Here is a 25,472-nt window from a genome sequence, read left to right as displayed (position 1 = left end):
AGAAGTCTGGATTCCCAAACTTGAACTTGGGAACTCTAAAATTTAGGGTTACCCACAAGGCAAATCTGAAATTTTAGTGCTGACCAGGATTTCGCTTTTCTGGTTAAAAGATTCTGGGGCTACCCTGTCTAATGAATTAGAAATCTCCTCTGCTCTCCACAGGGGAATATTGTTAAGGAACATTATCTGTAAAATACTCTCTAAGACAACGTGCAATTATATCTCTCTCTGCCATGTGCTTCTCCCAAGACCCATCAACTGCTCCTGTGATTAGAGGGAGAAAGGAGAATACTTTGCCTTGCTGCACTCTGGAAAGAGAAAGATGAAAGGGAGAAGATGAAGAGGAATGCCTGTGCCTGAGAGGACCCCATGTGTAGGGATGGTTCTTCCTACGAGAATGAATTCTCCTTAGATTTGATTTGTTAATCACTATGAGTTACCTGTGCTCTTTCAGGTACCTGTGGGCATGCGCTTATTCCATGAGGCTGAACCCTTTTTATGGCTCCAAACAAAGACAGATATCCATTAGCCTCATCAGGTTGTTGGGGGTGGGATAATCACTAACTTATAGGGCTGGTTACCTGGTTAGAATACTAAATGTACTGTAACTTAAAAGATAGTTTTATGGAGAACTCACAAAAGGAAAATACCCACATAGAGCTCAGAAGAAGCAATACAAAGTGTCTCTTTAGAACATTGGAATAGATAGTGTGACAGGGGAGACACTAGCACAAGAAGGCATAGCGTGCCTGCATCAAAGAAGGTGCTGTTTGTTGATCTATGAGCAAAATACAATTGAAGTAGTTCAACATTAAAATGACATATGCAGATTTAGAGAATCCACCCCAGATGTTGACATGGACATTAGTGGTCAATCTGCGTTGCAGCATCCTGGGCTCATATTGGTCTGATTAGCCACAAACACATACACTGTAAGTTGATTCTAACGTGGTGATGCCCTTTTGGTCTTCCAGAAGGAAGGACAACCAACTTCACCCCTCCAGGTTGTTCCCAAAGCACGTGGAGGCCAGGTCAGCCCCTCCCTTTCCTTCTCCAACCCCTCCGGCTCATTCAGGACCGCAGCTCCCCCAACTCCTCTTCCAGGTTTCCTTCCCTCTCTCCTTACTCCTCCACTGCCCCAGCTCCTCGCCTCTGCCTCGCTCCCCTCGTCCTCGGAATCCCCCTCCCCGCCAACCTTGGCTCCTCCCCGCTTCCTGCTGGCCTGACGCGGAGGAGTTAAGGGCAGCGAGATCCATCTGGGCGCCCTAGAGAGTCGCTGCAGCTCGCGGACTCGCCAGACCCCGACACGCATCCCTGCCCTCCTGATTCCCGGGCCCGGCTGGTGCCTTTGTCTCTTAGCTGCCTTCTTTCCTGTGCCCCCTTCCCTGGTTCCTTTCAGACCCTCAGCTTGGGCTTGGCCTGCAAGGCCTCTGGCCCCGCTGTGCCCTCCTCCTCGTGGCTCCTTGCCTCCCTCCCTGCCTGCGGGCAGCCAGAGGACAAGCCCTGTCCAGAAAAGGTGAGAGGAGAGGGAGTCCAGCTGATGAGGAAGGGCACGGGGAGGGAATGGGGTACAAGAAAGTAGGAAAGGGAGGGGAGGGGACGAGGAATGAAGGAAGAACTCACTATTCCCCCATATCTGGACCAGACCTGGGCTGCGGGACAGCTCAGGTTCCCCTGCAGATCTGACTGCTTACCCTACTGTGCCTCTCCAGCCTTCGCCTTTCTCCCCCCACCCAGTACTCCAGCTTCATTCAAACATTTCTCCTTTTGTCTGGCCCACCCTCATCCCACTGATTTCCATCTCCCTGTGGGCTGAAGTGGGGACGGGGCTCAAAGGAGAAGGGCCAGGGGGCATTTTCAAAGATTTTTGTCCTCTGGGAGTGCAATGGGGAGGAATGCTGAAAAGGGGGTGCTTCAAAGAGAAGGTTGGAACTTGGGGGGAGAACAGCAGGGAATGAAGGCGTATGGGCTGATAAAACTTTGGAGGGGACATGGGTGGGCATTTGGGAATCTATGTAAGTGGGAGGGGTTTCCTTGGGCTCCTGGGGGTGTGGAGGAGGGTGGGGAGTCCTCTCTGATGGCTCAGTCTCCTCCCCCCAGCTTGACCTTCATCTCAGCTCCATTCCCAACAAACAGCCATGGTATCCAGATTCCCTCCAAATGGGGCTCAGGTGAGATGTGAACCCCTCACTTCTTCCTCTTACTTTCCTTTGCCCCCACCCCCACACTCCTTAATTCCATCCTGGGTGGGGTGGGATGGATGGGAGGTTGGTGGTGGTGGGAGATGATTGATTGTGTGTGTGTGTGTGCGCATGCGCATGTGTGTGTATGTGTCTGTGTGTGTGTATGTGTGTGTGTCTGTCTGTATGTGTGTTTGAGGAGGAATTCTCTTTCCTCTTTCTCACCTCACTCTCCTTCACAGCTTCTCAAGCCCAGACCCACATGGCCCAGAATCTTAGGATTAAGTGAGGGGAATATTTCTTGGGCATCCAGTGGGGATTCATACATTCGTTCCTTAAATACACCTTGTGTGCAAAGTACAGCTCCCTGTGGTGGATTAAGGCAAATAAGTTAAATATGTGGATCTTCTCCTTCATCTGTGTGTCTGTCTTTATGCTCTTTCCTCCCCATCTCATTGTTTATTTCTGCCCCTCCCCCTTTTGGTCTGTCTCTCATGGTCATTCCCCTTGTGTGAGTCACTCTATCCTCCTCCTTGCCTCCCATCCCTATCTTTTCCTCTCTTGACTGTTTCAGGGGCTGCTCACCTTTGAGGATGTGGCAGTCATTTTCTCCCAGGAGGAATGGAGGCACCTGGACTGTGCTCAGAGAGCACTCTACAAGGATGTTATGTGGGAAAACTACAGGAACCTGGCATCTGTGGGTGAGGTCTCATTTCTCCTGCCATGTCCTAGAAATTCTAATCCTCCTTCAGTAACTTCCTAGAGGCATCTTGCTCCCTGATATTTTTCTCCCAGGTCAACGGATAATTGGACTGGGTTTAGCTGTAGTAAAGAACTGTAGATAATATACTGTTTCAGCGACTTTAAAAAAAAATTATTGTTTACATGGATATGTTTAAGCCCATTGAAGTCAATATTAGTCTCATGTCTCTTTCCGTAGGCATCTAAAACCCTTGTTTAAGCAGCTAAGTTTTATAATTTGTCTGATATTCAGAGAGGCTTAGCTGGATGACACTAAAGGACTGGCTCTTCAGCAACAGCGACCTTCTTGATTCTCCTGATCTAAGCCCTTCCCTTTCCCCTCTCCCTTCTCCCTCCTTCTCCATTTCCCTTTCCTTTTTTCTCCTTTCACTTTCTTTCTTTCTCTCTCTTCTCTTCTCCCTTCAACTCTGTCCTTAGAAGCCTGACCCATCCCAAGTCTGTTTACCCAGAAGCAAATTCTGACCATGGGTTTTACTGCATGAAGGGAGATCAGAGATTCCCCATTCAGTTCCCTCACTTTACCAGTAGGGGTTAAGTGGGGAGATAAAGTCAAAATCTCAAAGGATCAATTCAATTCTACAAGCATTTCTTTAGCCCTTCTTATGTGCCAGGCACTGTGCTTTGCACTGGATATATAAAGACAAAAGTAAAATTGTACAGGTCACTCTCCTGATCAGTTGGTATAAAGGAAGGGATTGGCATAGTGGGAAAAAAAATGTTTAATTTGGAGTCAGAGAACTTGTGTTCAAATCCTGACTTTGTCACAGCCTTTGCAGCTACCCCAGTCAAGTAATTTAATTACTCTAGGCTTTGTTTTTCTCATTTGTCAAATGATTGGGTTGTACTAGATGGTTTCTAAGGACCTTTCAAGCTCAAAATTTTTGGCCTTGTGATTACATATAGATGAGAAAACTGAGATTCAGAGGATTTAAGTGACTTGTCCAAGGTTACTCCTGTATCATCATTAATTAACTATTTATGAAGTCAAGGAGAGTTGGGGATTCTTTTATTATTAACTCTTCTCTGTCAACAGGACTGAACCCTTGAATGGCAAGAATTGAACAAAATAGGCTAGAGACAGGTGAGTCAGGAATCAAACAGAAATTTAATTTCAAAGTGAAGGAAAAGGCTTGCAAGCAAGGACTCACATGCTGGAGCCCTGCCTCTAGTGGTGGCCCCTCCCTCCCTTTGGTGTGGGGATGTCTCAATATTTATAACAATGGCTATACCATGAGCTGTGATCCTGACCATGAAGGGTAACAGTAACAATGTGACAAGTTTGATTCACAGCAGGTGTTCATGACCAGAAACAATTTTGGCATTTCGCTGTGGCTGAGATTATCCAGAGGGTGAGCACAAAGGGTTGTTATCATGCCAAGCTCAGGGCACAGCTTGCTTGCTGGGCCTTAGCTCTGAAGAACAGGGAGTCTCCTAATATCTTGACATTTCTCCCTTTTGTCTAAAGGGAGGGCGTCTGAAAGAACCTTTTTTCCCTCTGACTAACAAAGGAGAGGCAGGTATGAGCTAAGATGCCAAGAGAGGCCAGTTGAACCAGGAAGAGACTTTGCCCAGGATGTCCATTCCTTGAGGGGGACATTTTGGGGAACTATGTCCCAGATATCATTGCTAGCCATTGTCTGCTTACAAACAGAAAAGGGTTGGAGGGGAGAAGAATGTAGAGGAAGAAAATACCAACACACACTTAAATTAGGACCTTGGTGGTTGGACAAATAATAAAAGGCAAGAGGAAAAAAAAACTAGGACAGTATACTCAGTCCTCATCCAGAATCTTGGGACAGCTGTCTCATCTGAGTATTGGCTACATCTGGGTCCACACTAGATGAATCTTGATGTCCTTGGAGGGTTCTTCCATCTGCTCAGGAACAGGGAATTTCTTCAGATGATCCAGAGTGCACACCCACAAGTTTGGCAGCTATGGAAATAGTCAGAAGGACCTGGTAGGGACCCTTAGAAACAAGGACTGATCAGTATAGGGCCAGTTTTCAGATAAGAAAACTCCTTGCATTAATCTTTGGATCGAGCTTCTGGTTAGTACAACATAGGTCCTTAGTTAAGAATCTCTAGACAACTACATAGAAATGATCCAGTTTTCCAGCCACACAGGGCTAGGTTCAAACAATGCAAGAAGGTTTTCCTCACAATTCCCATAATTACATTAAGTCAAGTACAAACCAAACTGCTTAGAGACTAGCTTTGAGAAGGCAGATTTACATGTCTCCTTGTATTTTAGTGACCCATTCTCAATATCCATTTAACTGGCACATTCTGAGTCCCAGATGTCTCATGCAGTCATCTGATCCCTAGATATCTTTTCTTGGACAATATGCTTGTTCTCAGGACAGCTGTAAAAGGGGCTCTGCTTTTCTGGTTCCAGATCTAGAGGTTCCTAGATAGTTTGACTTAATATAATTTAGTACAATCACTTGAATTTGGTTCTTCAATCTTGAAACTTCAGAAAATTTCAGTTTGTATCCCATTTGTTATTCTTACCTCAATCCTGTACCTGATATAAAAATCTTTTTTTAAAAAAATTATGAGCTACTTTTCTATTTCTTAGCCACCACTGGATAGTTTTTGATAATTACTGTCTTATAATATAGTTTAAGATCTGATAATGCTAAACCTTTTTTTCATTTTTTTAGTTCCTTTGATACTCTTGACTTTTTGTTCTCCATTTTTATCATATTGGCCCTACCCATCCATGAATAATTTGTATTTCTCCAGTTATTTAAATCATCTATAGTTCCTGGACTTATTTGGGCAGAGATATTTTCAGGTGTTTTATACTGTCTAGAGTTATTTTAAATGGAGTAACTCTTACTTTCTCTTCTTGCAGGGTTTTGTTTGTGATATATCTAAAATTATTAATCGTTTTAACTAATCTTTTAGGTGTCTTTTTCCAAGTATATCATCATATTGTCTGCAAAAAGATAATTTTATTATCTCATTCCCTATTTTATTCCACTTCTTTTTCTTCTCTTATTTCTATTACTAGGATTTCCAAAACAATACTGAATAATATTGGTGAGGTTTCTAGCATATCCCCATTACAAGTAATGCTTGCTGATGGTTTTAGATAAACATACTTTTTATCAATTTAAGGAAAAACCAATTTATATCTATATTTTAAAATTTTTAATAGAAATGAGTGTTATACTTTATCAAAAGCTTTTTTGCATCTATTGATGTAATGTGATTTTTTATTATTAATATAATCAGTAATGTTAATAATTTTCCATATATTAAACCATCCCTGCATTCCTGGTATAAATCCCACTTGATCATAATGTATAATCTTTACAAAGATATGGTATCATAATCTTTTAGTTAGTATTTTATTTAGGATTTTTGCACCCATATTCATTTATTCTTTTTGGTTTTATGTATCAGTATTATATCTGTTTCATAAAAGAAGTTGGTAGGATCCTTTCTTTGCCTATTATTCTAAACAATTTATTTAATATTGGAATTAGTTGATCTTTAAATGTTTGATAGAATTAACTTCTAAATCTATCCAGTCCTAGTACTTTTTTTCTTAGGAAGCTCATTTATGGCCTGTTCTTCTGTCTTTTAAAATTATCAGACAGATACTACAAAAATGGGAAAATAATTTCACTTTCTTTACCATTATGCAGTTTTATATGTAAAATCCTTAATCCAAAGAAAACTTTCACATTACATATTTTGTCTTATTACTTTGTCTAATCATATCATCCCTGTACTATAATTTGACTACAAATATAGGTTAAAATTGTAAGATATTCATACTTGCATCCTGTTATAATAACTCAGAGATGTTTCATTATCAAGCTTTTATTTCGTAGATTTAGTATTGTACTTACATAACTTCTTGAGTATAGAAATTTTATATAAAAGGAAAAAGAAAGATATATGTATAACAATGTCATTTATTGTAACAGAGGGAAAAACTCCCTTAGCTCAGTTTGATTCTGGGCATGAGTCATATGTGACAGACAATCATGTAGTCACAGTGTGTTAAAAGCAAGACTCAGAATTTAACCACATGGGAAATTTTCCATTTCAGAAAAGAAATAGCACAATGGGGAAATAGGATCAGGAAGATCCTATATAGGCTGTGCCCAGGTTGTCCCCAAATCTCTTCCCAGACACAGAAATCCACCATCAGCAGTTCCCAGACTGTAGCACATGACATTTTCTACTATTGGCTTCATGACAATTCAGACAACTTTTTACACAATCAATACTCAAAACAAAAGTAAATTACAACCTGAAGAATTTTTGCATCATGTAGCAAAATTATATGAACCACAATGTAGGGCTTGAAAATCTTTCCTGATGTTTCCCTAACAGTTAACATTTCATTTATCCTTTACTTTTAAATGAAAACTACTCATATTCTGGGGCTAAGGTATACAGCAAATACCTTAGAGTTGGCTCATCATTAATATGTTGAAACTACATCTTTAAACCACCCTATACACTTTCATAATAGCCAAAATTTTCAAATGGAAAATTTGTTATTATATATTATTATTATCTGCTTTATAACAAAATATACCTTATTAAATATTTAACAGTTTTCAAACATCCATTTTTTTATCACATTCTTTTAAAAGCCCAATTCATATGTAACAACATCCAGATTAAAAATTTGTTTAAAAAGTTCTGATAGCATTTCTGTTAGACAATGATCTCTCAAATTTTATAACATAATTTAGAAATGAAATAGTAACGCAAGCAATAAACTTCAGATGACTTCAATTGCATTTGCAAATTATCACATATAAAAATCATTAATCTTATTACCATTAGATTTTAAAGTCACTTTACAGTTATTGGGTGTGGAACAACTACATTCAAGTAAAGATATAATGTAGTGTTTAGCCTATGCCAGTCACTGTGTTAAGCACTCTACAATCATTATATCATTTTGATCTCACAATAGTCTTGGGATGTGGGTACCATTATCATTTTTCTCTTCACAGATCAGGAAACAGGGGCAAAAAGAGATAAAATAACTTGACTTAGATTACACAACTAATAAGTCCCTGCAGCTAGAAAAGAGAATGGTGGGCTCACCAAGGACAGAGGCTCTCTGGCCCCGCTACCTTGTCCTGCCATGCTAGGTGCTTCCAGGGGCACCAGGGCTTTCCCAGACAGAATTTGGCCAGGGCCTGCCAAGGACTGGGCCTATACTGGACACACTGACTGGGTTTTAGGGTATGTGGCATAGGGCACTGGCTGAGGAATGGGAGTCCCAGGGGGTGGGGTGGCTTGTACCAGAACCTTCCCATTGGTCATAGTACCTGGTGGCAGGGAAAAGTGGATTCTGGCCTTGGGATCTGACCCCCAGAGAGCTGCAGCTTTGGGGCCAGGCACTGCTGAGTCCACTTACAGCTACTGGGGCAGGGTGGGCAGGATATACTGCATCTGAGTGATGCCCCCAGGCTTGCCTAGAGGGGCTGGCTTTGGGCTACTCAGGAGCATAGGGCCATTGGGACCTCTGCCAGTGGGGGGCCTTGCTGTAGCTGCTGCCCTCCCCCCAACTCTACTGGTGGGCCCTGGGCAATGAGCTGTGCACCTAGAGGGGCAGAACATAATTCAAATTTTCCTACATTTTTCCAGCATTTTCTTTCAAGACCTGTATTTGGGAATCTGATCTGGAATGAGAGGAATTAACAGAAAAAGGGTCTCTTGAACTGGGGGTGTCACAGGAGATAGCTGGTTTAAATCTTTTCTCTTTTCATGGTCAGAAATGTCAAGGATGGGTTAAAAAGAGATTGTTACAAGGTGCAAACCATTTGCCTATTTTTTTTTCCTTTTTCCACTATGAGACTCCTTCTAAACTAGCTGCCTTCTTTCATTGCCCTGGAACAATGTGGCTATTAATCTTCCCATTTATTTTCAAAACTTTTATAAAGTTTAATCCTTATTTTTCCTTAAAACAAATTCTGCAAAGTGGTAACCCCAAACTTACTAAAATATTGTGGAAGGGAGTGAATTCCTGGAATTACTTCAAAGTCTCAGGAGTTCTGTCCTGCAGTCTTAAAATGGCTAATTTCCAAACCCCTTAATCTTGATAGATTTTAGCAGTTCTCCAACTTTGATTATCTGACTTTCCTTCTGTAATTCCAACATAGCCAAAGTAGAAATGAAAGGAAAAAAAAGTATCTTACAAGTTTTTCTTTTTCTGTTATAACCTAATCTCCTGTGGAAAGACTAAAGTGAGAGTTAGTCCTGCTTATGGGACAATTACTTCAACTATGAAAGTTCATTAATCTTTCCCAGTGTTCTAACTCTCTGGCTGAAGCCCTTAGAAGCTTTTCTGACTGACTGCGTTTTAAATCCTTCAAGGTAACAGAGTCTAGCTCACAACACAAACACAACACAGACATTTTCCATTTTCCAAAGACACAAACACAGACAAAACAACAAGACAGATACAGACACAGAGAATTCTAACAAAACGTGCAGTCACAGTTCATACAGAGGCACATAGGTTATCGAAGTGTGCAGTTTTTAACTTTAGGCATGCAGTTACACTTTTACAGAGGCATACACAGATGCCAATAAACAGAGGTCTGCAGTTAAGAAAGGATATCCTTACCAGAGTTATCCAGATGAACAGGCCCAAGGGAGGGGCCCTGGAGTTTTCCTCACAAAGAATGTTGAGCTCAGCCAAGGCTGGAACTTGGAGGACTGGTGTAGGGAGAAGGGCAGAGGTCTCTCTAGACGAGGAGGGAGGAGTATGTTGGACACAGGAGAAAAAAAATCTCTGGTTGCACCTTGTCCATTCCAACTGGTACTGGAGCATCCAATTTCATCTACTTCCATGTACAATACCATTTTTGACACCCAATTCCTGTCAATTGGATGAAACTGGCCTCTTAATCTGTGGGTGACTAGAGCTGAACAAAGCAAACTAGAGACAGGAGAGTCAGGAATCAAACAGAAGTTTAATTTCAAAGTGAGGGAAATGGCTTACAAGCAAGGATACATGTGCTGGAGCCCTGACCCTGGTTGCGGGGCACTTTAGTGTAGGTAGAAATCAATACTTATAAGCAATGCGTTGTAGCCCTGACAATGAAGGGTAACACCAACAATGTGACAAGTTTGGCTTCACAACCAGAAACAATTCTGGGATTTAACTGTGACTGAGATCATCCAGAGGGTGAACACAAAGGATTGTTGTTACACCAAGCTCAAGGCACAGCTTGCTTGCTGGGCCTTAGATGTGGAAAACAGAGTGTCTCTTAATATCTTGACATGTCTTTTATCTCATTGTCTCACTCTCTTATTTCTCCTCTCCACCCTCTTCCATTTCTTTCTCCATTCTCCTCCCTCAACCATTTAATAATGACTCACTCTTATTGATTTCTTCTTATAATAATGTGAGGTCATGGAAATATTATCCAATTTCATAGAAGGGGAAACTGTGGTTCAGAGAGGTTAAACGATTAGCCCATGTCTGCACGAGCCAGTAAGTTGCAGAGATTGAACTAGAATCTATGTCTTCTGATAGCAGACTCAGGATTCTTTCTACTATACCATAGTTCCTCTTTCCTTCTCTTTTCTCCATAATCTCATTTAACTTGATTAAGATATATAGCTTGGCCCTTTCAAAGGCCAGTTTCATCATCGATCAAGTTTTGCTAATTGGTCACTCTGCGTCGAGTCTTCCCAACTTCAATCCATCTTTCACTCAGCTGCCAAAATGACTTCTCTTGAAGCATAGGTCTGTCCATATCATGTCCATGTCCATGTTATCCCTCTTCTGCCTCTTCATCAGTAAACTGCAATGACTCTCTACTGACCTTCTGGATCAAATATAAAGTCCTGCATTTTTGCATTTAGAGCTCTTTAAAACCTGTTCTTTTCCTTTCTTCTTATACTTTATTCTTCATGAACTCTGTAACCCAGTCACACTGGTTTACTTTTTCATCCTTAAACATGACCCTCTTTCTCCCTGCCCTGGCTCTTCTTCATGGCTGGAATGCTTCCCTTCTCATTTTCATTCAACTCAAATCCCATTATCTACATGAAACCTTTCTCTGTTTCCTCAGTGGCTAGTGCCTTCCACTCTGATTACCTTCTATTTATTCTATATTATTCTGTATGTATCTAGTTATCTTCATGAGCATTTCTCCAATTAGAATGTGAGTTAACTGAGAGCAGGGACAATTTTTGCCCTTCTTTGTTTTCTGTGTATGTATGTGTGTGAGTGTATGAGAGACTTCATTTTATTTTAATTGATGAAGTAACATGAGCATTTCCATAACAGTAGAATAAAAAAAAGACGATTGCACATGAAACTGCAATCTGTTATGTACAACTTGCTATTCCTTTTAAATATATAATAAAGTTATCATGTAACTTTCTTTTTTTCCCTTTTTTCCTTCCCCTCTCCCTCCTTTCTGCCCAAAAGATGGCTACTATTACATCTATTTATCAGTTCTTTTTCTGGATGCAGATAATTTATTCCTTCAGGCGTCTTTTGTAGTTGATTTGGGTACTTATAATAGTCAAAATGACTTAGTCACTTAAATCTGTTTTTAAAACAATATTGTTGTTACTATATACATTGTTCTCTTGATTCTGCTCATTTAGTTCTTCATTGATTCATGCAAGTCTGACATGGTTTTGTACAATTAATGAGTTCATCATTTCTTATAGCACAGTAGTATTCCTTCATGATCACATACCATAACTTGTTTAGCCATTCCTCAGTTGATGGGTATCCCTGCAATTTCCACTTCTTTGCCACCACAATTGAGAAAAAAAGTATAGGCAGTTTCTCAGATAGTATTATTCTCAGATAATAATATATTCTCAAATATATAAAAAACTTGTCAAATCTATAAGCATATGAGTCATTCCCCAATTGATAAGTGGTCAAAGGATGTGGACAGCCAGTTTTCCAATGAAAAAATCAAACTAATTTATAGTCATATGAAAATATGCTCTAAATAGTTGTTGATTAGAGAAATGCAAATTAAAACAACCTTGAGATATCATTTTACACCTATCAGATTGGCTAAAATGATTGAAGAGGAAAGTGACAAATGTAGGGGATATGGAAATATTGGGACACTAATTCATTGTTGATGGAATTGTGAACTGATCCAACCATTCTGAAGAATAATATGGAATTATGCCCAAAGAGTTATTAAACTGTCTATATACCCTTTAACTCAGTGATTCTACTACTGGGTCTACTTCCAAAGATAATTGGGGAAAAAAGAAAAGAACGTATATGCTCTTCTTTGTATCTCCAGTGCTTACTGTAGTATTTGGCAAGTAGAATAATAATCAATCAATGCTTATTGGTTGACTCCCTGCATTAATTTATAGCAATAGCAAACATTTACATAATGCTTGAAGGTTTGCAAAGCACTTCACAAATATTATCTCATTTATCTTCATAAGAACTTTGGTAAATGACTATGATTGCATCTACTTTATTTCCAATCATGTAACTAGCCATTGTCAGTGTCTGGATTTGAACTGAGGTCTTTCTTACTCCAGAACAACTGACTATTCACATTTGGAGTGATAATAGTCCTGGTTAGTCTATTTATGGAATATCATGTCCAGTCCTTAAGGAACATATTTGTTAAAGCTGCTTCAGATGAGGGCCAACACAAAACTGAGGGGATACCAAATAAATCTATATGAGATTAAGTGAAAGAAACTGGGGATGAGAAGTCTTAAGGGGCACAGAATAGCTGTCTTCAAATATTTTGGAGCTTGTCATAGGGAAGAGGGGTTAGACATGTTATTGTTCCTAGAAAGCAGAACAAAGCTTACAGGAGAGAACTTTCAGGGGGGCAGAGTTTAGCTCAGGATAAGGAAGTTCCCTCTCTCTAAGTTGACCGAAGCAGATTGAACTATCTTTAGAAGCTCTGAATATTTTTTGTCAACAAAACTGTTCAAGTACATGACAGATTTTGAGATGTAGTGGGCACTATGAATGATTTATGTATGGGTTTGACTAGATGACCTTTCTAGATCCAAGAGTCTGTGTTTTTAAGATTCATCCTCACTACCCCCTAAGTCATCCAGGGGCATTCAATCAACCAGTCTTTTTTAAGTGTGACATGCCAGGCATTGTGCTAAGTTCTGGCGATACAAGGGAAAAAATTGAAATAGTCTATATCTTCAGGGAACTTACATTCTAACGAGGTGAGGGGGCATTCACATATAAAGGTATAAGCAATATAACCACAAAGCAGATGCAAGGTAATATTAGGGGGAAGGCACTGAGGTGGGGGGAAGACCAGAATGGGCTTCTTGAGGAAGGTAATATGGATCTGTTTTAAAGGAAACTAAGGATTTTAAGAGATGGAGGTGGGGAAGAAAAACATTCCAGACATGAAGGATATCCATTGAACATGCATAAGGAAAGGAGATGGATGTGTGTATGAGGAGCAGCAACACAGCTGGACTGACAAGTGTGGAGTGATGTGCAAAAAACCAAACCAAACCAAAACAAAAAACCAACAACTGAAATGATAGGAAGGGGCCAAGCTATGAAGAACTTTAAATAGCAAACAGGAGTTTATGTTTGATCCTAGAAGAAATAGGGAATCACTGGAGTGTGTGTGTGTGTGTGTGTGTGTGTGTGTGTGTGTGTGTGTGTGTACATATGTGTGTATGTGTATACGTGGGTACATATACAGACTTGCATTGTAGGAAAAACATTTTGGACATACTGCAGTAAACTTGAAGCAGGTGAATGAGGGAGGCCTTTGCAATAGGAAATGAGAGGTGATAAAAACCTGAACTATGATGGGGCTGTGTGAGAGGAATGAAGACCATGTATGTGAAGGAAGTTGTGCAAATAGTAACAATATTTGACAGCTTATTAGATATGTATTCTGAGTGAGACTGAGGAATTGAAGTTCAGGTGCCATTGATATAAATAAGAAAATTTGGAAAAGGGGTAGGTTTTGGAGGAAAAATAATGAGTCCTGTTCTAGACATGTTGAATTTGAGATGTCTATAAGGCAGCCAGTTTGAAATGTTGACTATCCAGTTGGCTGATAAGAGTATAGAGATCAGGAGAGAGACTCAGGCTGAATATTTAGAACTTGGATCATGTTATTAATTATCATAAAGATGATAAGAGCTGTGGGAGCTGATGAGATTACAGAGGGAGAGAATAAGAATAAGGATAGAAAAAATAGGGATTCCAGAAGAGAGCTTTGGGGTATACTGACAATTAATAGGTATGACATGGATGGAGATCCAGCAAAGGAGACTGAGTAGCATTTGGAGAGGAGAACCATGATAAAGTGGTGTTATGAGAGCTTGGAGAGATTTTGTTTGAGGAGAAGATGGTCAACTTTGTCAAATGCTATGAAAAAGTATGATAATTGATAAAAATCCATGGGATTTGAAAATTAAGAGATTATTGGTGACTTTAGAAAGAGTAGTTTCAGTTGAATGATGTCAGAAACCAGATTATAGAAGGTTTAAATGAGTTAGAACAGAGGAAGTGAGAACAGCCAGTGCAGAAGACTTGCCCGAAGAGTTTAGCTGAGAAGAGAAATACAATACTGTCACCTAGTGGGGATGGTATGATCTAGTGAGGTTTTTTTAAAAAGGATGGTGGAGATAGCATGTTTTCAGGCATGTTTCCTTTCACAGAAGTAACTAGTAGAGAGACTGACAGGAAAGTATTGACAGAGAGGATTGACAGAGAGAGGAGGAGGTTGATAGAGAAGGATTGACCGGGAGAGATGAGAATGGGTATATTGTGTTGAAGTAAATGGAAGAGAATGGCATATAGAGGGATTGGTACTGGCAAGAAAAATGGCCACCTCTTTATCAGAGGCTAAAAGAGAAAATGTTGAGGGTCAAATGTCAATGATATGAGGAGATGGGGAGATGAGGGAGTGGGGGTCACCTGGTTTCTTTGGTGAAATATGAGGTGAGGTCTTTAGCTGAGAGGGTGATGACAGAGGGTCCTTTGTTTGACTTGAGGGGAGAAGATTGAAATAGCTATTGTGATCAGTGGGATAGAAAATAAATTAATGAGGATTAGGATAGCCTTGTTGCAATGAGGGCCCAGATAACATATTTTGGTAGTGGCCCCATCAGCATTCCTCCAGCAGTACATGAGTAGGATAGAATTGGTGGTAGGTGGGAGTAATCCAGGGCTAGGGTTTGGCATTGTGTAAGCAAGGAACTTTATAGGACAGTAGAGAGTTGAACTGGTTCACTCGTGGATTGCGATTAGAAAGGAGAATGAAATCAGAATTATATTTCCTCCTTTTGCAGATTTTTTCCAGAGTCTTGTAATAGTTGCTAAGTGCTGATGAGAGGAATGGGAGGGTGGTGGGTTAGGGACACAGTATACATTGAAATGGTTGATGTCTTTGGGTGCCAGTAATAAGACTTAGTGCTATACTAGGTCAAGTTCATAGTCCATCTAGTCTAGTGTTGAGTTTCAAACAGAAAGGAGGAGTTTATAGGATAATATGACAGTTGTCTTAGTCTAGGACACTCTTCTCAGAGCTTGGGACCCTGTCCCAAACAATCCCAACTGCCATCATCAGTCATTAAAGACTTCTTAGTTGCAAGACACTGTGCTAGGTACTAGGTGCTAAGGGGGAAGTGGCATGAGATGTAATCCCGATCTCCAAGGAATTTAGTCTTGGGGAAGTGGACAGTTTATGCTACATTTTATGGTCTAGACTAGGGGTTCTTAATCTGGTCTAGATAATAAGGATTCTTAACCTGGTTTAGATGAGTTTTAGAGGGTCCATGTATTTGGATGGGCAAAGAAATTTATGTCATTATTTTCATTAAGATCTAAAAGGAATTTATAATTTCCTCCAATTATCAATTATTTTTTAAAAATATCATTCTGAGAAGAGGTCTTTAGGCTCCACTAGAATGCCAGAGGGGACCTTGATAAAGAAAAGGTTAAAAACCCCTAGTCTAGACAGCAAAATGTTACAGCTGTTTAGTAGAAGAGATTTCTGTGCACTGAGATGATTAGAGAAGGCCTTGTGTATGTGACAGGACTTGAGCTGAGCCTTGAAGGATATATAGAATTCAGGTAAGCAGATAGGGCATAGGGAGGAAGTCATGTGGGGAGAATAATGTCTACAAAGACTTTAAATTGGAAAAGCTCTACCCACATTTTTGCAAGAACAGTAAGTAGTCTAATTTTACTAGGCTGAAAGGTTAGGATAGAGAAGTAGAGGAGAAAAGCCTGCAAAAGTAAGGTTGGGGTACATTTCAGAGGGCTTCAAATGCCTGACTCAGAAGTTTCAGCTTGATCCTACCTAAACCTCAGTTTCCTCACCCACAAAATGAACAAGAAGATGTCTAAGTTCTCTTCTTTTTCTAATGAGCTAAAGCTTTGAATTGTCAGCACTGAGAAGCTATTAAATGTTTTGGAAGGGGAAGGGGAACTGAGTGTGTGGAGGGAGCAAGCATGGGAGCATGTGGAGAATCTTAGATGGAGAGAGGAGAGCAAGGGTTGGAAAAATGCCTGAGTCTGGGCTTTCTGAGGTCAAAGTCCAGGGTGGGGCAAAGCAGAGTTAAATGGTGAGCTAGGTCCCTGATCTGACTCTCTTTCTCTTGAAGCAGGATTTCCCATCCCCAAACCACAGCTCATCTTATGCCTAGAACAAGGTGAAGAACCGTGGCTGCCTGACAGCCTGGGATATTTGGAAAGGAGAAGGATCCTATTCTTCTGTATAGGTGAGGAAATTGGTAGCAGAAAGGAAGAAAATAACTTGAGGCGAGGGGGGGCTTCATGCTCAAGAAGAAAAGGTTATAAGTGAGAAAAAAATAAATTTCTCCCTTAGTTATAGAGCCTATCTATTTTTGCTTTGATCACAACTATGATGTGGGGGCAATAGTGTTCAGTGCACCCTGCCAGAGAAACACCTTGAGCTCCATTTTGTTAATGGGTCTGTTATATCTGTCTCAGTGTCCAATGCTTCTCATCTTACCTGGAAAGCAGTCTGGTGTAGTGGAAAGAATACTGTATCTGAGGACTCAGAGAACCTGGCTTTGAATCTCATCTTGACCAGTTACTAGCTGTGGGACCTTTATGTATTTGTATACCTCTGCTGTCATAAGTTGGTTCTAATGAATTCTAAGAACTTCAAGCTCTAAATCTTTGGTCCCATGGTTGCTTTAGGTTTTTCTTTTCCCCACAGCCAACTAAACTTACTTCTCCTACATTTTATATTCTCCCTTTTAAGAAAGATAATTCAGTTGCTTTAATAAATTGATCTAGCCTGAGAAACACAGGGAAGAGGAATTTCATGCACAGAGTCTACCATCAAGGGATTGAGTTACATTTTAATAGTGACTCCAGAATGCTTCCATCTTTGTTATGAAACCTAAAATATTTTTTAACAATGGTATTCCCTAGACACATTAAAAGGAACAGAGGTCCCAAAGGCAGATTTCTGATGGAGATATTTGGGGGTTTCAAAAATCTTTGGACATTTACCTTAATTGGCCTTCATCTAGAGCTAGCCCAATAAACAATAGCTTTAAGGTTTGAAAAATGCTTTACAAAATATTATCTCATTTTCTTTTTACTTGCCTTTGCCCTGGCAGGTAGGTGGGATTATCTTCATTTTACAGATGAGGAAACTGAGTCAGCCGGAGATTAAATGACTTGCCCTGGGTTACATGACTAATGTCTAAGGAGAGATTGGATTCTTCCTAATTCAAGATCCAGCCCTCTATCCACTCTATCCACTGTGCCACCTAGGTGCTGTAGGTGGGAGAAATAGTGCTATTATGGGAAAAGCACTAGGTTGGATGCCTGAAGGGGCTGTTTCAATTTCTGTCTCTGAGCTGGGCATGTGTATCGTCAAGGTAATATTCACAGCACTGGTGGTGACAATGAATATGCCAGCGTAGTTCTCAATCACAAAGTATAAACAACTCTCCATATAAAAGTCAGAAGAAAAACATTTATTTAGACACCAGAAAGCCAAATTTCAGAACCAGAAAGTAGTCATGGTGACCAAGAATTTAATACATATGATCACTGCAGTAGGCAAAGTCATTCTCAAGCCTCCTCCCCCACCCTCCCCAGAAAACACTCATGAACCTGAGCCTTGCCATACCTGCCTGTGTCCTCTCTCCTCTGCCCCAACCATGCTCACTCACTTCCTCCCTGTTTTGTTCCACACTTCCTGTTCCCTTGTTCAGCAAGCTTCTCCTACCACATATGTCTTAGGCATTCAGGTGACTCAAGCAGGTCACATGGGCCTATTAATGAATGAGAAAGATCTTTCCATTTAAATTGCTATTAGAGCATTATGGTGTACATCTGAGACCCCATCTACCAGGGAGGCTAGAACTGGAAGATCTTTTATTCTTGGGAGTTCTGAGCTGCAGGGAGCTGTGCTCATTGGGTGCTCTCATTATTTTGCACAGGTGTGGTGGGTCCTTGCAATGGGTTGGAGGATAGGACATTATGTTGCCTAAGGAGGGATGAGCCCAGGTCAGAAACAGACAGGTCCAATTACCTGGGTGAATTAATCATATGATTAACCTGTGAGCAGCCCCTCAACTTTCAACCTCAGCAAGATGGGGAAAGTCGGTCTCAAAAACAAAACAGATTCTGGCTTTGCCACTTACTAGCTGCATGATGTTTCAGAATTTTATTTTCTTCATTTATCAGTTAAGTAGATCGAGAAAGTGGTTTCTAAGCTTTATTCAGGGCTGGGATTCTACGAGTCTATGAAAGATAAGATAAGAGCACCTTAAGGAATATTTGATTCTGTATAGTAAATCTTGTCTCAAGTTCAAGTTTAAATTTCTCTTGCTTTTCTTATCAAATTCTTTGTTGGCTTCAGTACCACCTGTGCTCAGGAGGTTGACTGGTGTGTTAGAAGGGAAACTAAATTAAGAATTTTGGGGATTGGTAGGCTTATCCACCATGTGACTCGAGTCATCCACTGTGTGACTCTGGGTGAGACATTTTATTTGTTCCTTCATCCATAAAATTAAAGGGTGGAATTGGGTTCCTTCTAGATCAAATAGGCATAATTTCTCCCTTTTTCATTGTAGCAACAAAAACTGCCAGGAAAAATCTTGGAAATAAAAAAACAAAACACTTAACTCCTCCAGCCCCCTCTTTTCTCCTCTCCTTGTATATACGAAAGGGGGCCATGAGCCAGGAAAGAAAGTAAGGTTAGAGAGAAAGAAAGTCCATCTTTTTTAGCTTTGCATTTTTCATTTGATTCAGAGGAGGTTCTATTCATCCCTAAGTGGGAGAGAGAGGCTGGATGGATAAACTAGATAATTTTCCAATTACTTTTGTCAGGAATTTGTTGAGTGTGAATTCCCAGAATGTTACACATTCCCAACTTTATAGACAAAGAGAGAAAGGCATTTCTTCTCCAGAGAGAAGAAACATTTGGGATAAGTTCCTTGTTTGCCTTTTCTGCATTATTGAGCCTCTTGATAATGTGAAGAGTTTAGCTAATGGTGCCAAGTTATCCATTGTAAACATTACTATGTTTAGCAAATGTTTATTCTTAGTCTGGGTGACATCCTGGCATCTTCTTCCTACTCTCAGTGTTTCTTTTATTCTCATGAGCCGTTTGGTACTTTGGAAACACACTCTTGTTCAGTATTAAAACCATAGAACTATAGACCTTGAAAGAATTAAGTTTGAGCTTAATTAGAATTGGGAAGTCAAGCAGGTCAAAATTATCATGTGATACACACTCAAGGCACCGGGCTCAGTGGAAAGATCACAGCTCTGAGAGTCTTTGCTGTGCCACCGAACTATGTTATCTTGGACAAGTCACTTCCTCATTAATCATTTCCTCAATTGTAAGATGAGTTAGGTCAGGTGATCTCTGAAGTCCCTTTTAGCTCCAATGTCTGACGCAAACAGAAATGGCTTTAGGATGATCTTTTGTTTAGAAATATACAGGTCAATTCTCCTCTTATTTTTTTTCCATAGTGTTATTCCAGCTGTAGAGCACTGGTCATGAAATCAGGAAGACATGGGTTTAAATTCTTTTGCACTATAAAGAAAGTACATTAAAAAAAAAAGAAAAGAAAGTACCTTAACCCTTTTGGTTTCTGCATCTATAAAATGAAAGATTTGGACCTAATGACCTCTAAGGTCCCTTACAGTTCTAAATCTCTGAACCTTATTCAATTTTCTAACAGCTTTGTGCAGGGTGAATGATTCTCTCCAATTAAGAGAATTGTGGATTCTAGTGACTTAACCCAATATAACTGAGAGTAGGATATTTATAAAGTGCCTAGTGTGTTTCTGACACTGCTAAATACTGGGAGAACTAAGAAATTCAAAAGCATGGCCCCTGCCCTCAAGGAATTCACATTTTAATGGGGTTAAAACATATGCCAATAATGACCTATAAGACTTGCAGACCAGAGAGTTCTGGCAGGCTTCAGGTTACAAGCCCCATCTCACTGGATCCTGATCACATAATTAGGGAGATAGCTCACACACAATTTTCCGCTTTCTGACTCTGTTGTTTGTGTTCCGCAGCAGGGGACAAGCCATGGACTCCTCACAGGTTTCAGAAAGGTCTGGAAGAAGTGGGGGCCCTCAAAGGACACATTTCTGGAGCCCAGACAGAGAGTTCATCTTCCCCAGCAGAGGACAAGCCAGGGACTCCTCCCAGGATTTGGAAGGGCTTAGAAGAAATGGGGGCTCTTGAAGGACAACCTTCCAGAGCCCTGTTGGATGGGAAAAAGGCCTTTGTAGCTTCCCAGACTCAAATTATCTACTGGTGCACATCAGACAACAAGGAACTGATTCCCTGTTCTGTGGACTTCACTCCCCTGCCATCTTCAGGCATCCCCAACCCCTACAAGTGCTCTCACAGCAGTAAAGATTTAATCCACATCTCCAGCTTCTCTTGTTACCAGGGAACCTATCAGTGCCCTCAGTGTGGCAAGCAGCTCAGCTGGAACTCTGACTTCAGCCGCCACCAGTGCACCCACAGTGGTGAGAGGCCTTTTAGCTGCCCACTGTGTGGGAAACGCTTTGGCCACAGCTCTGACTTTGCCCGCCACAAACGCACGCACACTGGTGAGAGGCCCTACAGATGTTCAGATTGCCCCAAGTGCTTCAGCCGCAACTCGGACCTGGTCACACACCAGCGCACCCACACGGGTGAGAAGCCTTACTGCTGTGGGAACTGTGGCCGGGGCTTCAGCCGCAGCTCGTCACTGGTCACACACCAGCGCGTTCACACCGGTGAGAGACCCTACCAGTGTCGAGACTGTGGCAAACGCTTCAGCCTCAGTCCGGACCTTATCAAGCACCAGCGCATCCACACAGGGGAGAAGCCCTACAAATGCAGCCACTGTATCAAGTGCTTCAGCCATCGAGCCAACCTCATCACCCACCAACGAGTTCACACAGGTGAGAAGCCCTACAAATGCCGAGACTGTGAGAAGAGCTTCAGCCAGAGCTCTCACCTCATTATTCATCAGCGGGGGCACACTGGGGAGCGTCCTTACCGCTGCAGCGACTGCAAAAAGAGCTTCAGCAGCCGCTCCTACCTCATTACCCACCGCCGAGTTCATACTGGCGAGAAGCCATATTCCTGTGAAGTGTGTGGGAAGAGCTTTAGCCAGAGGACCAATCTTCTCACCCACCAGAAACTTCATGGGATGGAGAAGGGGGTTGTGAGAGGGGCAGCTTCCAATGGGATTACTAGGCTAGGGGGAGAAGCTTGAGCTCTTATCCCACAGTTTCAATGCAACAAATACTTAGTAGTTGCCTATCAGATAATAGGGATACAAAGATGAAAAAAAGATAGTCTCTGTCCTTAAGTAGTTTACACCCTATTAACTTCAGTGACTCCGTTGGAGGACTTCTGCGGGGGGCAGGTAAGAGAGTGAGATGGGAAAGATTTCTTGACATTTCTGTTGTGCAGGATTTCCAGGAGCTGCTTCCTACTCCAAATGGGGATTGGTTATTTGCTTATTTTTAATACCCCACTATTTCCTGAGGGAAGTCTGTAACAGTTTTTCAAAATGGTAGTACCACTGGAAATCAGGAGATCTGGGTTCAAGGTCTGGCTGTGACACTGGCCATGTGACCTCAGGTAAATAATTTCCTCCAGTTGGATCTCATTTTCCTCATTATAAAATGCAAGAGTTTTTGCCACATTATTTTAGTGGTCTTTTTTATCCGTGATAATCTATGTTATACCATATGCTTATGTGAGAATTAGAGATGGGATGCAGGAAAAAGGGGAAAGGAATAATTTATATAATGCCTGCTATGTGCCAGGAGCTGCGCTAAGTGTTTTACAAATAGCGTCTCATTTGATCCTCACAACTGTGGGAAGGAGGTGCTGTTATTGTTCTCATTTTATAGTTGAGGAAACTGAGGCAAAAAAGACCCACATGCAAGTGAATGTCTGAAGCTGAATTTGAACTCAGTTCTTCCTGACTCCGGACCCCGAACTCTTGCAGTACCATCTCGTTGCAAAAGACATTAAGAATTTCTGAGTGAATTGGGTTTTTGCAAAGCAGGTTGAGGACATCCTAGGGAAATCTTTACAAACCTGAGGGACAACTAGCCTTAGAAAAATCACTAGTGGGAATCAGTTTCCCAAAGCAGTCTAGGCAAAGGGGATACTAGTTAATTTCCAGTGGTCAAAGCCCTTGACACTTGTCCTTCTTACCTCTGTTATCCCTCCCCCTTCCTGGAATCCCCAGTGATCAGAATCCAAATGCTGAATTGCTCAATTGCTTTTTAGGGGAGAAATCTAAAGGGAATGACTAAGAGAATAAAATGTAGAGTAAAAAGATGAGGTAATGTAGAGCTGGAAAGGAAGAGATTTGGCATTTGATTTTTTTTTTCAAGTTTTCTCTAACTTGAGGTTAGGGATTAATCTGCTTTTCATCCCCTGTTGCCCATTCTTCCTCTCTCCAACCTAGTTGTTTTAGCTGTTTCTCCTCCAAACTGGTTATGAGTTATCTTTTAAATGAGGTGAAAACCGAAGAACTGTGAGGAGTTTGACAGCCTGGCATTATGGATGATCCTTAAGATAAGAGGGCTGATAAAGAGGATCCAGGAGAAAAAAGCAATTGACTAAATTCATTTAAAACTATTAGCTTTTACCACCAAAAGGTTGTTCTGTATTGTGTGATTTCTTGATGACTCTTCCAAAACACCTTCTCCACGTTCCCATTTTGGCATTATTGACTTTCTTGATTAATAAACATCAAAAACAAGAAACTTGGGTCAAACAGGATGGCTCAGCATCCAATTTTTTTCTCCCTAGCAGCCGCATTCATTTTATTATTTCAAAATTTCTATGGTACCCAGGGAGTAATTTTAGTAGGAAAGAGAATGATTAGATATCAAGATGAATTGTTCTTCATAAAGGGAAGGGTAGAGAGTCAGGACCAGGAACATTAAAGCCTAGGAAGTTGGGGAGGAATGGGGATGAGGCAAGGTCGGAGGATACCATTTTCTAAACTCCGTCTGAGAAATCTGCTTTTCAGAAGATGGAAGTTATAGAATATGTGTAAGTATGTGTGTGTGTGTGTGTGTGTGTGTGTGTGTGTGTGTGTGTGTGTGTGATGTGGGCATACTAAAGGCAACTAGGTGGCAGTCTTCATGTTTATGTGTCAGGTGAAAGGTCTGCATATTACTTATCATCATCTTTGGTTTGGAAGGATAGGTCTGACCCACCTACTCTTCCCTCCAAGAGGGACAATCATTCATAATGTCTAATTACTTTCTCTTGCTAAAATTTCTACCCAGATTTGGTACCACAGAAATTTAAGAATGACCAAATGAATGCAATTGCATTTTGTTGCATTTTTATTTTTAGATGAATTTTGTCAAGATCACATTGGCGTTAAGTATTTATGCTCAAAGTTACAAGTCTTAAATGTTTTCATCTAAGTTCGATATTTTTGGATTTGTTTGGGGCAGAAGGGAAATATTGCCTAAGAGTATCTTGAGCACAATATGCATTGTCATTATGTCAGTCATTTTGTTACCTGGTGAATATAACTGGAAAAGGCAGCTTCTCTAGCATCTGGCCCAGAAGGAAACATGATCTATCCATTTGGCTGGAGCCATCTTGTTTGAGAGGAGCAGGACTTCATCCCACCTCCACAGTACCCAACCCCACAACAGATCTGCTGGGTCATTCATCCTATGACCCATGTCCTATTGCATCCAAAAGAATAGTGGGTCAAATTATTTGAAAGTAGGGTAATGGAACTGCCCAAACTTGTATCTTGTTACCTCTGGGTATACATGGTAGAGGCAGAGACTATGAAATGAAAGTGGAGCTGAAATAACTGCCTTAAGGCAGTGTACTGTAATACATTTAGCAGTGGACTTAGGAAGACTTGATTTGCACGTGGCCTCATAGATTTACCAGTTCTGTGATCATGGGGAAGATTTTAATTAATCTTTCTGCTCAGTTTTCTCATCTAAAGTGAGAAGCTTGTACTTTTGACCTCTAAGGGCCTTTTCCTATTCTAAATCTTTGATTCCAAGAGGCTGGGCAAAAATGTTAATTAGACCATTTGTTTTTGTCATACTCCCATCAAACCGTTTCTGTCCCTCAACCTCCTGGAGCTGCCTTTCCCTTTCTTCTCCTTGTTCCATTCCTCCAAGTCTGCAGTTTTATCCAGCTGTCAGCCTACTGTCCTCATGAAATTTGAGGTGATAAAGGGGTTAACTCTTGCCCCTCCTAGAAGTATTTTTATTTTAATAAAATACTCTCAAGACCTTCAAATTCAGTAAACATTTATAAAGTGCCTACTATGTGCAATGATGGCCCTACTAGATTCTAGGATATAAAGACAAAACCATAATAATCCCTTCCTTTAGGAAGCTTACTTTTTCCTGGAGGTAGGGATTAGGGGAGAGGGAGGCATTGGAGAGATTTATTCCACTGGAAATATATGATGAAGTTCTGCTAGCTGGGTAGCCATTGGGGTTGGCGGCTGGAATTCCATTCATCACATCTCAGAACTGACTGCCTATTTATAAAAATTGCCCTGGTCTCCAGCCTCTTGGCCTCCATCGATGACTGTTTAGAGATAGCATCTAGGGATAAACGACTGGAGGTGGAGCTTCTGACTATTGTACAGGATGCAATAGATGATTTTTTCAGGCTTCTAGGAAGACCAGAGAAGTTGCATCAGAGCACTGAATTCAAAATTCAGATCATTAACTGGATGCTTATCACTTGTGGTAAACCTATGGAATTCAGTTTACTCATTCTTAAAGTGAGGTTAGGCAGGGTGATTTCTCAGGTTCATTTCAGATTGAGGTCCTGTGATCCATTCCTATGAATTGAGGGTTTAACCAAAAATAAGTGGAAAGAAAGTGGGGGGGGGGGAGGTAGGAGGAAGTGTATAGCTTATAGGGAAAATGGATTCTTAACTTTCTGTGAGAATCTTTCCTGTCTGTCTTGCCCCAACTCTGCCACTATTTCCCTTCCCCTCCCTTACCTAAGATGGGCTTATTTGTTAACTTTGCTGGGACTGAATAAAATTTTTAAGTGA

General features: G+C 40.9%; 1 protein-coding gene across 9 annotated transcripts; it reads left to right on the top strand.

The window, feature by feature from the left end:
- The first annotated feature begins 1,107 nt into the window (after positions 1 to 1,107).
- Positions 1,108 to 25,472, top strand: LOC140525803 (uncharacterized). Of its 9 annotated transcripts, none has more exons than XM_072641491.1 (5): positions 1,108 to 1,516; positions 2,101 to 2,171; positions 2,755 to 2,881; positions 16,548 to 16,661; positions 20,467 to 25,472. In XM_072641491.1, exons 2-5 carry the CDS (start codon positions 2,139 to 2,141, stop codon positions 21,660 to 21,662), a joined length of 1,470 nt encoding a protein of 489 aa, XP_072497592.1. In that variant the 5' UTR covers positions 1,108 to 1,516; positions 2,101 to 2,138; the 3' UTR covers positions 21,663 to 25,472. The 9 variants fall into 9 exon arrangements, with proteins under 9 accessions (XP_072497592.1, XP_072497593.1, XP_072497597.1 ...); XM_072641489.1 differs by having other exon boundaries at positions 1,400 to 1,516; positions 20,464 to 25,472; XM_072641490.1 differs by having other exon boundaries at positions 1,400 to 1,516; positions 16,545 to 16,661.

The sequence above is a fragment of the Notamacropus eugenii genome, chromosome 2 (assembly GCF_028372415.1).
Source record: "Notamacropus eugenii isolate mMacEug1 chromosome 2, mMacEug1.pri_v2, whole genome shotgun sequence".
In the NCBI taxonomy this organism is placed as follows: Eukaryota; Metazoa; Chordata; class Mammalia; order Diprotodontia; family Macropodidae; genus Notamacropus; species Notamacropus eugenii.
Note: the sequence above shows the minus strand (reverse complement) of the source record. Positions and strands in the feature narration are given on the sequence as shown.

Coding starts and splice junctions, on each gene's coding strand:
- LOC140525803 (XM_072641488.1), top strand. CDS start 2,139: ATGGTATCCAGATTCCCTCCAAATGGGGCTCAG. Junction 2,172..2,754: donor TCCCTCCAAATGGGGCTCAG/GTGAGATGTGAA, acceptor TGACTGTTTCAG/GGGCTGCTCACCTTTGAGGA. Junction 2,882..16,544: donor CAGGAACCTGGCATCTGTGG/GTGAGGTCTCAT, acceptor TTTCTCTTGAAG/CAGGATTTCCCATCCCCAAA.